Source organism: Leuciscus leuciscus (assembly GCF_965113295.1).
Source record: "Leuciscus leuciscus genome assembly, chromosome: 9".
In the NCBI taxonomy this organism is placed as follows: Eukaryota; Metazoa; Chordata; class Actinopteri; order Cypriniformes; family Leuciscidae; genus Leuciscus; species Leuciscus leuciscus.
In genome coordinates, this window is record NC_138733.1 from 15,491,024 (window position 1) to 15,506,886 (window position 15,863).

General features: G+C 44.4%; 2 protein-coding genes and 1 long non-coding RNA gene across 3 annotated transcripts in view; 1 reads left to right on the forward strand and 2 right to left on the reverse strand.

The window, feature by feature from the left end:
- LOC309505885 (bifunctional polynucleotide phosphatase/kinase-like) overlaps positions 1-15,863 on the reverse strand; it is a gene marked incomplete at its 5' end in the record, with an annotated part of 47,507 nt that overhangs the window by 28,834 nt on the left and 2,810 nt on the right. The window lies entirely within an intron of this gene.
- LOC309507061 (uncharacterized protein) overlaps positions 2,754-15,863 on the forward strand; it is a 159,247-nt gene continuing 146,137 nt past the window's right edge. Inside the window, exon 1 of the mRNA XM_082181152.1 lies at positions 2,754-6,224. Within this exon, the coding sequence (XP_082037278.1) occupies positions 3,101-6,007 (2,907 nt within the window). The 5' untranslated portion in view covers positions 2,754-3,100 and the 3' untranslated portion in view covers positions 6,008-6,224. The remainder of the gene's footprint in view (positions 6,225-15,863) is intronic.
- Positions 11,866-12,744, reverse strand: LOC309507145. Its single transcript, XR_014209043.1, has 2 exons — positions 12,160-12,744; positions 11,866-12,123 (listed from the first exon to the last, which is right to left on the reverse strand). It is a non-coding gene; the product is annotated as an uncharacterized lncRNA (long non-coding RNA).

A 15,863-nucleotide genomic window follows, 5' to 3' on the forward strand; every position in this document is an offset into this window, starting at 1 on the left:
CGTCAGTGCTCCAGCTGGGCCTGCTCCGCATGCGCCCGCTGCAGTTTTTGGCTGAAAGCGCGAGTCCCACGCGAAGCGTGGGCACCCGGTTTGCTTCGCCTCAGGGTCAATCAGAAGTGCGTCACAGCTCTGAAACCCTGGAAAGCGAACGACTGGTACCAATCAGGTGTAAGCCTGGGGACTTCCTCGAGGGTGAAAGTGGTGTCCACGGACGCGTCCACCTCGGGATGGGGAGCACTGCTCGAGGGCAGACCGTTCTTCGGCCAATGGTCAGAACGGGAGAAGCTCCTGCACATAAACTGCCTCGAAATGCTGGCAGTAGACAACGCGCTGACGCGTTTTTGTCCCCAAATAAAAGGTCACCACGTCTTGGTCCGTTCGGACAACATGTCTGTGGTGTCCTACATAAATCGCCAGGGCGGCATCAGATCCGAGAAACTGTACAGGCTGGCAGAACGCCTCCTGGTATGGGCTCAGTGCAACCTGCGCTCGCTCAGAGCAGCGCATGTGCCAGGGATCTTGAATATAGGACCGGACAGACTGTCCAGGAACAATGTTCCGGCAGGCGAGTGGTCTCTACACCCACAGACAGTCCATCTGCTGTGGAAGAATTTTGGCAGAGCGGAAGTGGACCTGTTTGCGTCTCAAGAAAACGCTCACTGTCAAGAATTTTTCTCCAAGAGCAGGAGCACGCTGGCCCATGTGTGGCCCCGCCGCCCGCTCTATGTTTTTCCCCCCCCTTCTCTCTCCTGCCTCAGGTGATATAACGGATCAGGGAAGAAGGATGCTCAGTACTGCTGGTAGCACCGTTCTGGAAAAACCAACCTTGGTTCCCAGTCGTGATGCAGTTAGCAAGTACTGCCCCGTGGCCAGTACCAATGAGGAGAGATCTCCTCTCACAGGCCCGCGGCTCGATCTGGCATCCTCACCCGGAACTATGGTCCCTTCATGTCTGGGCCATCAACGGGTACATGTTGGACTCCCTAAAGGAGTATTAAACACGATCACGCAGGCTAGAGCTCCGTCTACAAGACGACTCTATTCTTCGAAATGGTCGGTGTTTTCGGGCTGGTGCACAGCCCGTGGTGTGTCACCCACAAACTGTGGTGTGACGGAGGTGCTTTCCTTCCTACAAGAGCTGTTGGATGGGGGCAGGGCCCCCTCCACGCTCAAAGTTTATGTGGCGGCTATAGCAGCGTTCTCAGAAACAACGCTTGGTCAGTCAATAGGAAGGAACGATTTAGTCATCCGCTTCCTTAGAGGGGCTAAGAGACTGAATCCTCCCAGACCTCCCTCAGTCCCCGTATGGGACCTTTCTACGGTTCTGGAAGCCATGAAAGGTGCGCCATTTGAGCTTTTACAGTCAATCGATTTGAAACACCTGTCTTTCAAGACGGTGTTTTTGCTGGCTCTCGCTTCAGTGAAGCGCATAGGGGATCTGCACGCGCTCTCTGTGAGCGCGGCGTGCATGGAGTTTGGGCCCAATGACTCAAAAGTTATACTCAAACCTAAGCACGGTTATGTTCCAAAATCCCTCAACACACCGTTTAGGGCGCAGGTTATCTCCCTGTCAGCCCTACCGGTCCCTGATGAGGAAAAAGACGCGAGCCTCCTTTGCCCAGTCAGGGCATTACGAGCTTATGTGTCTCGCTCGTCTGTTTTCAGACAGACGGAGCAGCTTTTTGTTTCATTTAGCGGACGTTCTAAGGGACTAGCCGCGTCGAAACAGAGCCTATCCAGATGGATAGTTGATGCTATAGCGCTGGCATACGCTTCCAAGGGCATGCAGTGCCCATTGGGTGTCAGAGCGCACTCCACGAGAGGCATGGCCTCTTCGTGGGCCTGGTCAAGTGGGATTGCCTTGCAAGATATTTGTATGGCGGCAGGCTGGGCCTCCCCGTCTACATTTATAAGGTTTTATAACCTAGAGGTTCCCGCCCTGCAGGCCAGGCTGCTGTCGGTCTAAATTTACCAGTGCTATCTGACCTGATGCGATCAGCTCAGAATGCTGCGTCTGCTGAGCACAGCTCAATGTTCGACAGTATAAAGCTGGGCAAACTGTGTAAGACCCACATTTCCCCATCAGTTCAGGCCGTACCCCGCCCTGTCTGTATGATGAAATTCGCGTCCCATCGACGCTGCTATATGTGGAAGAGTGAGGCTGCACCCCTCCCTCTTCCCGGACTCCCTGTGAGTTCCCTGAGTGATTGTGCACTATATGTACCCCGGGCTTTCGCCCTTGGGTCTTTGGTGTCAGATCTCAGCATGCACGGCGTTTTACATTGGGTCCCCTAGCGTAAGATATCTTACGCAGTACGAGAGACCTCTCGTAAGAGAACGTACTCGGTTACTAACGTAACCTCGGTTCTCTCTAGAAGAGGGAACGAGTACTGCGTATCTTGCCGTGCATGCACACGCTCTGGTTGCTTCGATGATGAAAAACCAGATAATAGCTGCCTGCGAGCGATATTTATAGGCCTAGACCACGCCCATTTCGGCGGGACGTGACGCAGCGGGCGCGAAGTGCCCTGATTGGGTCTGACGTCACGCCAGGCCTCGCTCGATAGGCTGCTGCAGTTGCCGCAGAGCAGCCAATAGGCGCGCGAGCTGTCTCGCCTATGTCTGCATTGCTGCTGCAACGCGTTTTGCATTATTACAAAATTAAGGATAATTTTTGGCTTCAATATCTCGCGGAAAAGGATTTTCCCCTAGCGTAAGATATCTTACGCAGTACTCGAGTGAACAGCCGCGAGTGAAAATTAAAATTATTGTTACATTTGCACTTAAGCCTTTGCTCCTAGCAGGTTGGAATTGCCACATTTTCGCGTTATTTACACTTAATTGCCCGACCGAAACAGCTGTACTCACTCAAGCGGTGAAAGCATTATCCGTATATCTGTGTAATTTGCGCGCTGTCGCGGAAGCGTCAGCGGAAGCGTTCAGCTCTCGTGTTCAGCCTCCTCGAGTGAAGACCGACTCGGGAAAAGACCAGCGACTCTACCTGCGCGACTCCACCGAGCAAGGACACCAGAAAGGCACTTAAGTATCTCCTCTTCCCTTTCTCTTCCCTCTACTTACCTTATTGTTCACCTTAATCAACATGTGCTTTCAATACATTCCTGTTATCTCTCGGCACCGTCCTTTCATCACGCGCAATAGGCAGCGCAATACTGCCAATCTGCGTCCCATCCTCACATCCTCACATACTCCTCTCTCTCTTTCCGTGGGTCTATGGAATTGTCAGTCAGCAGTCAATAAAGCTGACTTCATTCCAGCCTTTGCATCTCATTCTACTCTTAGTATCTTGGGGCTGACTGAGACCTGGATTCGTCCAGAAGACTCAGCAACCCCTGCTGCTCTCTCTAGCAATTTCTCCTTCTCCCACTCCCCTCGCCAGTCTGGGAGAGGTGGGGGTACAGGGCTTCTCGTTTCTAACAATTGCAAATACTCCACGCTCTCTTCTCTATGCAACAACAACTCATTTGAATATCATGCTATTACACTTACAACCCCCATTAAAATCCATATTGTAGTCATTTATCGCCCCCCAGGTCAGCTGGGTAACTTTGTAGATGAGCTGGATGTGCTGCTGTCCACTTTCCCTGAGGACGGCACCCCACTTCTAGTCTTCGGTGACTTCAACATTCATCTCGAAAAGCCACATGCAACAGACTTCACCTCTCTCCTAGCCTCTTTCGATCTCAAACGACTCATCACCACAGCTACTCACAAATCAGGCAACCAACTGGACCTGGTTTACACACGCAACTGCACCACAGAAAACATCCTGGTGACACCTCTCCACGTTTCAGATCATTTCCTCATTACTTTCAGTCTACAACTCTCTACCCCTGCACCCCCACCCCCACCACCAGTCACTTTCAGACGAAACCTGCGCTCACTTTCCCCCTCCCATCTCTCCTCTGCCGTGTCATCCTCTCTTCCCCCACCCTCACAATTCTCATCTCTGGATGTGAATACCGCAACGGACACCTTATGCTCCACTCTAATCTCTTCTCTAGACATTATCTGCCCTCTCTCCTCCAGGCCAGCACGCGCTACTCCCTCTAACCCCTGGTTATCTGAGGTTCTTCGGGAACACCGGACCAAACTCAGGGCAGCGGAGAGGAAATGGCACAAATCAAAAGACGCATCTGACCTGAGTATGTATCAATCTCTCCTCTCCTCCTTTTCTGTTGATGTTCATGCTGCAAAATCTTCATACTTCCACAACAAGATCAACAGCTCCTCCAACACACGATTACTCTTCAAGACATTCAACTCTCTCCTCTGTCCACCTCCACCACCTCCCGCCTCCTCCTTAACTGCTGACGATTTTGCGACCTTCTTCACCAACAAAACAACAGCTATCAGCAGTCAGTTCTCAGCTCCACACACACAGGAACCCAGACCGACCCCTTCCACAGCCAATACCCCTCTGTCCTCCTTTTCTTCGCTAACCGAGGAAGAAGTATCTACACTTCTCCTCTCCAGTCACCCTACCACCTGCACGCTTGACCCCATCCCCTCACACCTACTACAAGCCATCTCTCCCACACTTCTACCATCACTCACACACATCATCAACTCATCCCTCCACACTGGCACCTTCCCTACAGCATTCAAGCAGGCTCGGGTTACTCCACTGCTCAAAAAACCAACGCTAAACACATCATTGGTAGAGAATTACAGACCTATCTCTCTCCTACCATTCATTGCGAAGACACTTGAAAGAGCTGTCTTCAACCAACTAACATCCTTCTTGTCTCTAAACAACCAGCTGGATGTCAACCAATCTGGCTTCAAGAAAGGACATTCAACTGAGACTGCATTACTGTCAGTCACAGAAGCCCTACGGATCGCAAAAGCTGCTTCCAAATCTTCAGTCCTCATTCTCCTGGATCTGTCTGCTGCCTTCGACACGGTGAATCATCAGATCCTTCTGTCCACCCTCTCATCACTGGGCATCACAGGAACTTCACTCCACTGGTTTGAGTCCTATCTCACAGGTAGGTCCTTCAAGGTCGCATGGAGAGGCGAGGTATCCAGAGCACATCAGCTGACCACAGGGGTTCCCCAGGGTTCAGTTCTTGGTCCCCTCCTCTTCTCCATCTACACCACATCACTGGGACACATCATACAGGCACACGGTTTTTCCTACCACTGCTATGCTGATGACACACAGCTCTTCCTCTCCTTTCAACCAGATGATCCCACAGTAGCTGCACGGGTCTCAAGCTGTCTGGCGGACATCTCCACATGGATGAAGGAACACCACCTGCAGCTCAACCTGGCAAAGACTGAGCTTCTCGTCCTCCCTGCCAATCCGTCTCTACAGCACGACTTCACCATCCAGCTAGAGTCATCATTAATCACCCCATCAAGATCGGTCAGAAATCTTGGAGTAACGTTTGATGACCAGCTGACCTTCACAGATCACATTTCAAAGACAGCTCGATCATGCAGGTTTGCACTGCACAACATCAGGAAGATCAGGCCTTTCCTAACTGAGCATGCAACACAACTTATCGTCCAGGCCCTGGTCATCTCTAGGCTTGACTACTGCAATGCCCTTCTGGCTGGACTCCCAGCATGTGCGACCAAACCCCTACAGATGATCCAGAATGCTGCAGCTCGTCTTGTCTTCAACGAGCCCAAGAGGGCCCACGTCACTCCTCTGTTCATCTCTCTGCACTGGCTACCTCTAGCTGCTCGCATCAAGTTCAAGGCACTGACGCTTGCTTACAGAACTATCACAGGCTCAGCTCCCTCCTACTTTCACTCACTCCTACGAGTCTACATCCCTACCAGACACCTACGATCGGTCAACGAGCGACGTCTCGTGGTTCCATCACAGAAAGCCACAAAATCACTTTCCAGAACATTCTCATTTGCAGTTCCATGCTGGTGGAACGCTCTCCCCACCCTCATCCGGAATGCAGAATCCCTGACAACATTCAAAAAACAGCTGAAAACCAATCTCTTCCGTGAGCACTTAACCTTATAGAAAAAAAAAAAAAAAAAAAAAAAAAAAAAATCCTTTCCCTTTGAAACATCACTTATCAGGCTTATGCTACTCTGAATAATACCTGAACTTCGTATTTTGAGCACTTCCTGCGTTGTTGTTGCTTTTGCCTCTTTATGATGACTCGCTGAACTTAGTCCTAATTTGTAAGTCGCTTTGGATAAGGGCGTCTGCTAAATGACTAAATGTAAATGTAAATGTAAATGTTTAAGCCAGGTTTCAGTAAGGCAAAGTACATCGATGCTATTATCTGTGACTATTTCATTTACAATAACTGCCTTAGGTGTGAGTGATCTAATGTTTAAAAGACCTAGCTCTAGAATTTTTTTTTTTTGTTTACTAATAGCAACATTTTCTGTTTTAATAACAATTAGATTTTTCCTAGATCCTGCAGTAGATTTATTGTTTGATCGCACTAAACGAGGAATAGACACAATTTATGTGCAATGTTCTACACTAGTATTTATATCAGTTAATTTGGTGCAGCAGAGACTATGATTTGGACTTTTGGTTACTAGTCAAAAGGTATTTAACATTTTGGAGATGTTATCCGACAGAAGATCTGCTCCGAATCTGCTTGGGTGTAAGCCATCAGCACGGAAAAGCCTAGGACGCTCCCAAAACAGATTCCAATTATTTACAAAGAGCAGTTTCTGCTCATTGCACCATGACGTTAACCATTCATTTAGCGCGAATAATCTACTAAACTTGTCATGTCCTAGACGGTACGTGGGAAGCGGTCCTGACACAATGATCGTATATCAGGCGATGTGCTGCATACCGTATCGATCAGATTCCTGAAGTCTTTCTTCAGAACTTCCGTCTGGCGCAGCCTGATGTCGTTCACTCCCGCGTGCAAGACCACAGTTCCGACGCGCACGTCACCGTTCAGAATCTCGGGAACGCGAGCAGCGATTTCAGAAACACGAGCACCAGGAAAGCAGTGACTGTGCACATTACTTTTACCTAATGTAGCGTGGACGTGCCGAACGATGGAATCGCCGATGATCACAGCATCGCGTTCTGTTTCGCGAAGAGGGGAGAAGCGGTTTTGTGTGGATAACTCGAAAACCGGGAGGGTCGGAGAGGGTCTTGGTCTAGACCTGACTCGCGTCTTCCGCTGCGGAAATATCCAGGCTTCGTGGTGGCGTGTTGGAGCCGGAGTGAACGAGACCATGGCTGATCGCGACCTCGGCGCGCGGGACCGATGCTGAGAAACGCACGGAGTAGACGAGGTCGGAATCAGCGGGTTAGTAACGTTAATCTCTGATTTCTGTGCATCGGCGCGTGATGTTTCAAGAGCTAACCGCCGGTCTATCAGTTCGGCTTGTCTCACTAAAAGGTCGTGGATCTGTTTCTCAACAGCTTCCAGCTCAGACTGCACCGCGTGCAGCTCAAATGTGTCCTCACCTGCACCAAAAGGTAGACTACTTACATCTGATATATTCGCCATTTTAACAGATGGACAGTAAGTTAGCAATGACGCTACCAGTGATGCTATCAATATTAATACTAATTTATGACTGAAGTCTTAGATATAATCGGTCTTTTTAGTGGTACGGGTGTAGAGTAGACGCACGATAGACGAAAAATGTTTGTAAGTGAGTGTTGAGAAGACGCGTTCAGCCGTGATCCACGGACATAACCTATAGGAGTATCCAGCGTTGGATCACCTATAGGAGTATCCAGACTAGTCTCTCAATATAATCTAAACCTTTTCTAAAAGTGTTTCATTAACACACAATCATCCCTCAGTTACTTTTATGTATTTTGCAACTCATATTTTTAGTAATTATCTGTAATTTTACATCAACCTGTATTCATCAATTCACTTATGAAAAATATTATTATAGATCTTTCCTTCAAAAGGATTCCCTTAAGACTTCAATATTTTGACCTTGTTTTTATCTCTTATTCTTTCTCAGACGAAAACTTTGATATCGTCATTTAAACACTGATCTAATTTCAAACCCACATTAATACCAGAAATGTCTGTTACTTTCACCTTCTGAGTGGCCATTTACAATTACGGGCTAAATGGCCCTGCTGACCACAATTAAAACTTTCTTAGACAAAAACTCTCTGTCATCTGGTGGGTTCATGTGTCAGCCTCAACTACAGCAGCACACACCTTTACTATAGTTTGATCACTGTGAGCTTGCAATCGGCTCCAACTTACTGCACACCCTTGAAGCAGTGTGTCCCGATCAGGAATGTAAACAGAGCCACTTATAAGTAGGGTTGGGTATTGGTTGGGTTTTATCCGATACCAGTACCTACTCGGTATTTTTCAAACGGTTCCGGTGCTTAAACGGTTCTTGAAACGGTACTTAAGAAAACTAAACCACACACACTTTATAAAAAAAATAATACCTATGTGTGCGTGTGTGTGTGTGTGTGTGTGTGTGTGTGTGTGTGTGTGTGTGTGTGTGTGTGTGTGTGTGTGTGTGTGTGTGTGTGTGAGAGATATTTTCTGAAAAAGATTTTCTGATTTCTGATTAAATGAAAAATTGTGCCATTTAAAAGGATACTGATTTAGCCGAAAACACTTGAGTTAAGATCACAATTTTGTCTTCTCATATTATGACTTTTACAAAACAGAGAAATATCTGACACTGAGCAGAAATATTTAACACACACAGTATAGCCTCATATAGTTGATATTGATATACTTCATACTTGATATGAAGATTTGCAGTTGGCATTAAAGCAGCACCAGAGAATGTCTAATATGGCGAGAAGTTTCACTCTCACTACACTTCCGGCTTCTGAACTGGTTGCAGTTCCACTCTGATTCCATATGAGGGCGCTCACAGGACGAGTGCAGAATGAATGGAGGTCAATGGCGGTATACCCCTCAAAATCCACTTTTCTCAGGATATAATTTTTTGTCTAGTAATTTGAATGTTGTATTCGAAAGGAGATGCAAAGAAATTACACATTGCTGGGTGTTAGATTTTTTAGAGTCACTTATTTGATTTAAAAAAGTCTTTCAAAATGTCAATGACGTCAGAATGCTGACGTCATTAGCAGAATGCTAGCGTGTTATGGGCAACAACAACTCAACCTGTAAGAAATCAAAACGACATAAGTACTCGTTCATTCAACTTTCGACCTAAAACCCATGTTGAACTTGCAAAATCTACAATCACATCTGAGATTTCTCAACGGCAATCGGGTGAAAGAGACAAATTTAGCCGTCTAGCCCCATTGACTCCCATTCATTTTGCACTCATGGCGAGCGCCCCCAGTGGAACTCTGGTGGTACTACAACCAAAATTCGGTACAATAGGGCTTAATAGGGAGTGGACAGGCTCTCCGTAGACGGGCTCTGGCAGCACTCAGTAGCTTTGGGACTTCTTCGCTGTATTCTCGCTTTTTGCTCGCAGGTTTCTCTCTAGAGCTCCCCCCACAGCTTCGGAATAGATATTTGACAACACTGTTGTAAAAACTCGTTGGTGATTCTCAGACACCAGAGGCTATAGATCAACGACATCAAAGCAGATGGGACATTCGTTAAAACGTCTTCTTCTTCAAAAAAAAATTCGGGTTCGGACAGCGTGAGGGAGCGCAATAATGACCGCATTTTAGCAGATTTCTTTTGGCCGTAAAGCAATTGTTTACATCGCGAGACCTGATATCACGCGAGACTTCCTGACGCTGCGGCCGGCGGCCCGCCGGCTCAAAGTTGCAAGTGCGTATTTTCCGCTCACGGGCACCAGGGGGGTGCGAAACGACCACCATTCAACCCGAAATAAGTAATATAACCATTCCAATGACTCCAAAGCTGTTCAGTTAAGGTAAAAAAAGTTACTTAGTTCACCTTTAAAATACTAGACTAACCCGAAGAGGAACACTGGCAGCTGAACTTGAACTTTACTCAAGCGTGTCAGAGGTTTTGGGTTCTAATCCGCATTCATAGTTTTTTTTTTTTTTTTTTTTTACCGATTATACTCATCAGTGGTTGTATATCAAGCAGGGACACTTTGTGTCCATTATATTTTGTGAGACTTATATATATTTTTATATTTATATTTTTCAAACTTCATTCACGCACATATGAAACCCTTGCATACATATAGCCTACTAAGTAGTCACACATACATGTATACTGCTGAATGCTCAAACTAATACATATGAAATGCACAACGTCACATCTAAAGTCGCTCACGCACACACACGCAAACTCTACACACACGACGCGCGGAACTCTCCGAGCACATACTCATCTGAGACGCGAGCACACACGCACATAATCATAGACGGTGCCTCATAAATAGATCGATCTCCGCAACGTATTGAAGCCTATTTTTTACAGTCTATGATTGAAGCGCGCGTCCGAGTGCAGTGCGGTGTGCGCGAGCCACAAGAGAAAACACTGTATCCGCGCCACTGATCGCAGCGGCAACGAGCACTTTGATCACTTGATTTAAAAAAAAAAAAAACACATTTCAGCGCTAGATCGTCTCTTATTTAACAAACGAACTAAATGAACGCTCTGCTGGTTAACTGGAGATGTTTTATTATTGGATCATTCGTGCCGCGAGATGTTTTATAGGGGGCGGTAAAAAACGTCAGGCACCGAAATCAGGCACCGAAAGTTTCGTTCTTATTCGGTCTCGTTACTACCGTTTACGTCGGAACCGGTTCCCTATTGGAACCGGGTTTCGGTACCCAAACCTACTGATAAGCAGTTCTCTGTATTCTTTTACAGTCCACCAGCGGTGGATTCAATTGCAATAGCCAAATTATAATCTTCATCATTATCATTGGCAGCACATTAATTTTCATAAGCTGCACAGAAAATCACTCAACATATTCTTAGGGGTTTTTACACTGTTTCTGTTTCACTTGAATCACATTTGTCCAAGGAAATGATCCCAGACCCATAATTACATTTACTTGCTTTTTGTAATTATCTTAAGCAATACAAGGCAAAAAAAAAAAAAAAAATCAGTTTCTTTCTTTGTTTAGCCAGTCAAGTTGTTGTTTAAATTTCAAAACAGAATCAAAACCCTGACTACCCATTTTCTTAATAATTTCACATTTCTTTGAATTCAGAGCTTCAGAGCACAGCTACTTACAGCGTTTGCTCTCTTCTGTCTCACTATTTGTTTCAGGACTGTTCAGGTTATTGATCAAGTTATTCAATTTGGCTGCCATATCTTAATCACAGTTCAAACTCACCTGAAGTTATTGCAGAAATGGAGGCGGCGATCTTTGAACAACACAGCTTGGCTTCTGTGTGGGGAAACTGCAAAGTATACTCCAACATGACAGTTACATATACTGGTCCACGCCAATTTGGGTCACAATTTTTATTTTTCTCTTGGGATCATTCCTGATGCATCCCTGGCAAACAAACCTATTTTTGTTAGTATCCCTAACTGTCTGATTCACTAAATTCAGGGATCCCCTATCTGAGATGGAAGAGATGGAGTAGGTTTGCGGCGCCCTGGACCTTCAATCCAGGGACGTACTCTGCTGGGGTGTTTCTACACCAACAATGTTCATAGGGGCCCCCCCAGAGCACGCTTCGCTTGCGCTGTCTGCTCTTGTTAACTTTTAACTTTAAACAATGCTATCAGCGACTTCCTCTTATACTTTTAACTTAGTATAATTAATCTTCACTCACCTCGTCGGAGTGAAGCTCTTCCGTCCCCCTTCACAATCTCTTCCATTCAGACAGCACTACCAAATAATAAAATCTTTCTACCTTTTTTGCTGATTTGCCAGGGGTGTCACCAAGAACAATTGCCCGCATTCTCCACCATTACTGTTAGGGGGTAACAGTTTAGGACCCAAGGACCAGATGTTTGAAAGAAGACCCGGAGTCAGAATTATAAAAAATTGAAGAAAAGTTTTACTGAAGATAGTTTGCAGTTTCATCAGCAGAAGTCAGCTTCAAGACTCACACAGGAGTTCGTAGGCCGCCCCGCTTACAGTTACAAAGATCACAGCAGTTATACCATTTCCAAGGTCTAAGCTACGTCATTGCTTACTGGTTGAATGATTCTGATTGGCTAAGAAATTGATAAACATAGTAATTTTCCACACATATACAGATAGACTGAAGCATATCTCCATAGATTATGCAGCTGAAACTCGGACCCTGCAGTTAGGCACGTCGTGACCTTCCAGGTCGCAGATTTGGGTTGCTGGGCACCAGCATGTCCCGAACAACAACTCAGTCAATCTCCAATAATGCCAGTGGTTCCTTAACCTGTAAGCAAGAAGACTAACACACACACCGACACACAGCTTTTCCAAGGTTGGATTTGCCAGGCTCTAACTATAAAGAGGAGTCTCGTCTCAAAACATCAAGATAACAAGTTCTTTCTCTCAGGATAGGACATTTTAGTCTAAATGAAAATATAGGCTTTAACTGAGAAATGGTCCCTTAAACTAAAGACTTCAATGACCCCTATGTGTTTTAACATGTTGAAGACCTTTCTCAAACACAAAACCAGTCCCTATTTAATTTCTGGAAGCTGGGATAAAGCACTGTTACTGCATTCAGATATCAAATACTGACATTAAAGAATACATGAAAAGAACATTTCAGCAATCACACTGGTAACTTCTATAACAAAGTAAAATCTCCAGAGAAGTCATTCAACTCATTTGACATTTAGAAGGAAAAATATTGATTAATACCTTGATTATAATCACTCATTACATATACATTGAAGCAGCAGTGGATTCCAATCCACCCCCTTCAAGAGAAATACATCTACTACACTAAATTTTCAAACTTGCTTATGCTGCCATTCAAAGGTTCGGGGTCAGTAAGGTAATAAATTGTATTCAGCAAGGATGCAACAATTGATCAAATTGTAAAGACATTTATAATGTTAAAAAATATTTATATTCCAAATAAATGGTGGTTTTTTTTGTTGTTGTTTTTTACTTTTTTTATTCCTGAAAAACTGTATCACGGTTTCCACAAACTTTTTCAACATTGATAATAATAAGTTTAAATAAAAAGTTTCTTGAGCAGCAACTCAGCATATTAGAATGATTTCTGAAGGATCATGTGACACCAGTAGCGGAGATAGCGTGGGTCCGTGGGTGCGTGGGTGCTTGGGTGCGGCCGTCCCAGGCCCCTCAAATGCCGCCGATCTTGCGTCACTGGACAGGAACGGTGTTCTTCTTTATACTATCAATCTGTGTTTAAACAGCGGGCATGCAGACATGTTCTCTCGTGTCTTGCGCTTAAAGAATGCTAGCATTCTTTAAGCACAAGACACGAGAGAACATGTCTGCATGCCCGCTGTTTTATCTTAAATGGTTGAGAAAGAAAAACAGTAAGCCTATGAATTGAATCAGTGCACTGACAGCATATACTCGCAGCTACCATTAATGTTGATCAAAGAACAAAAGAAAATCACTCACTGAACTTTTCTACCTTTAATTAGCTTAATACTTTATTTGCCTGTTGTTCGGTGACTGCTCCAACTGCAACATGAGTCTGTGCATGCGACCTTGAGATGTGTTGCCTGTCAAACATAATTTATCCTTATTTTCGTAATTTTGTTAAAAAAAAATTCTGGATTTCTTGATCTTTATATATTTAAAAAATATATATTATTCGTATGCTATTCGTTTTTATACAATTTGTTCTGCTGAAGAATAAAATGAACTATCCTGTTAATACAGAATAGCAGAGATAGTCCATCCAATTTAAATAATAATAATAATAAATATAGCTGCAAGCAGCAATTACCGGGGCCAAGTAGAATAAGACGACAAGACATGCCAACATTGCTGAAAGTGTCAGATCAACTGCAACAATCAGCAATTAAAGACATTTAAAGAGGATTTTAGGCCAAATGGCTGAAAAATCATATAAACAGTAATTAAAAATATGTTTTAATGGATTATCACTTTTGACCAATAGGTGGCGCAGTCACAAAACTGATGTGATGTGGTCAGAGTGAAGTGACAATGAGACATACAAAGTTTGGTGTCAATATGTCAAGGCATTGCAGAGATAAAGCCTGAATAGTCCTTTTGGCATCATGCCTCAACTTTGCTGCTGCGGTATACGAAAACGGTTTCGTCAATCAACACGAAATCCGTTCGAAAAAGTAGGTTTTGAATGAAAATCAAGATGGCGGACAGGAAGTTCGGCCAAATAAGGTAAATTTGGTATCTATGTTCTCGGCCTGACCCAAGGAATCTACTAAGACCAGTGTCATTTCAATAGGCCAATTTATTCAAAAGTTATTAGCCTCTTTGGAAATTTTGTTATTACTTTTGACCACTAGGTGGCGCTGTCTCGAAATATTTTGGGTACCTTCAGGGGATGGTGCTGATGGCACATTCTGAGTTTTGTAATATGACACCAATGCATTTGTTTAGTATAGCATTTTATTTCACAAAACTGTATTGAAGTCAATGGGAATTTTATGTTTTGTTCTATTATAGCGCCATCAAGAGGCTCAGTCCCACCATTTTTTGTATGTGTCCTCAGAGTGAGCCCATACATATGTGTGTCGGTTTTGGTGAAAATATCTCAATTTGCTTCGGAGTTATATAGACATTTAAATGAAAAAACACGTAAAAAATGACTGACACATGACTTTGATTGGAATTTACTACCCCTAAACATCAATATTTTCACATTTGGTCATTAAAATTCAGCCATCGACCTATGTTTCCAAACTTCTGACGGTGGTTTCGTCTCGATCGGACTAGCGGTTTTGAAGATATAGCCAAATGTTTTTTAAGCACTAAATCACAACGCTACACAAACCGTAAGGCGAAACCTAGCATGTTTGGTTTCGTAGGACTCGGCAACGATTCAGGAGTCTAATGAGATGAGTGTCGTGAAAATAAGTCGACCACACCCAAAGTTTTCAGGAGTCTAATGAGATGAGTGTCGTGAAAATAAGTCGACCACACCCAAAGTTATAAGAAAAAAAATCACCACTAGGTGGCGCTGTTTCAAAACTTCTCAGGCTCCTTCAGGACATCGTGCTAATGACCCATACCAAGTTTCGTAACAATCCATTCATGCGTTCTTAAAATACAGCATTTTAGCACAAAATTAAAAATGTCCGACAGTCAAAATGGCCGATATGGTAAAGTTGGATATCAGTCGAATCGGCATGTTGCCCTGAATCTAACGAGACCAATTTTATGATTTTTGGACAAAGTGTTCAGAAGTTATAAGCAAAAATAGCAATTTTTCATATCTCCGGACCAGTAGGTGGCGCTGCGCCAAAACGCAGCATGTAGCCTCAGGTCATGCTTGTGAGTACAAGTACCAAGTTTGGTCTGAATACAATAAACCGTTGCGAAGATACGGCCTTTCATCTGTTTTCACAAGCGCTACGTAAAATTTGTTCATGGGTTTATCGAAAACGGTTTGACGAAATCAACTTGAATTCCATAACTTTTTGTCGGCATGGTCTGGAGATGATCTGGTTCAATTTTCGTGACAATCGGAGCAACGGCCTAGGAGGAGTTCGAAAAAGTAGGTTTTTCAGAAAATTCTAAATGGCGGAAAAATTTCCATGACGGAAAATAACGTCATAGGGTGCAATCGAATCGTCTTGAGCTTGGGAATAAGTGGACTGAAGAATTTTGTTGATAGGCCTTACAGTTCAAAAGTTATTAGCATAAACATGAGTGAAACTTTGGACAGTTGGTGGCGCTAGAGGGATTGTTTTAAGACATCAAATTTGCTATGGTGACTTTTCAGACTGTCCTTTATCAGTGTGCCAAATTTCATAACTTTCCCGCAATCGGTTATATGGGCTGCCATAGACTTCAATGGCGGAAGAAGAAGAATAATAAGAACGGGAACAGATAAAATAGGTGCCTCCGCACC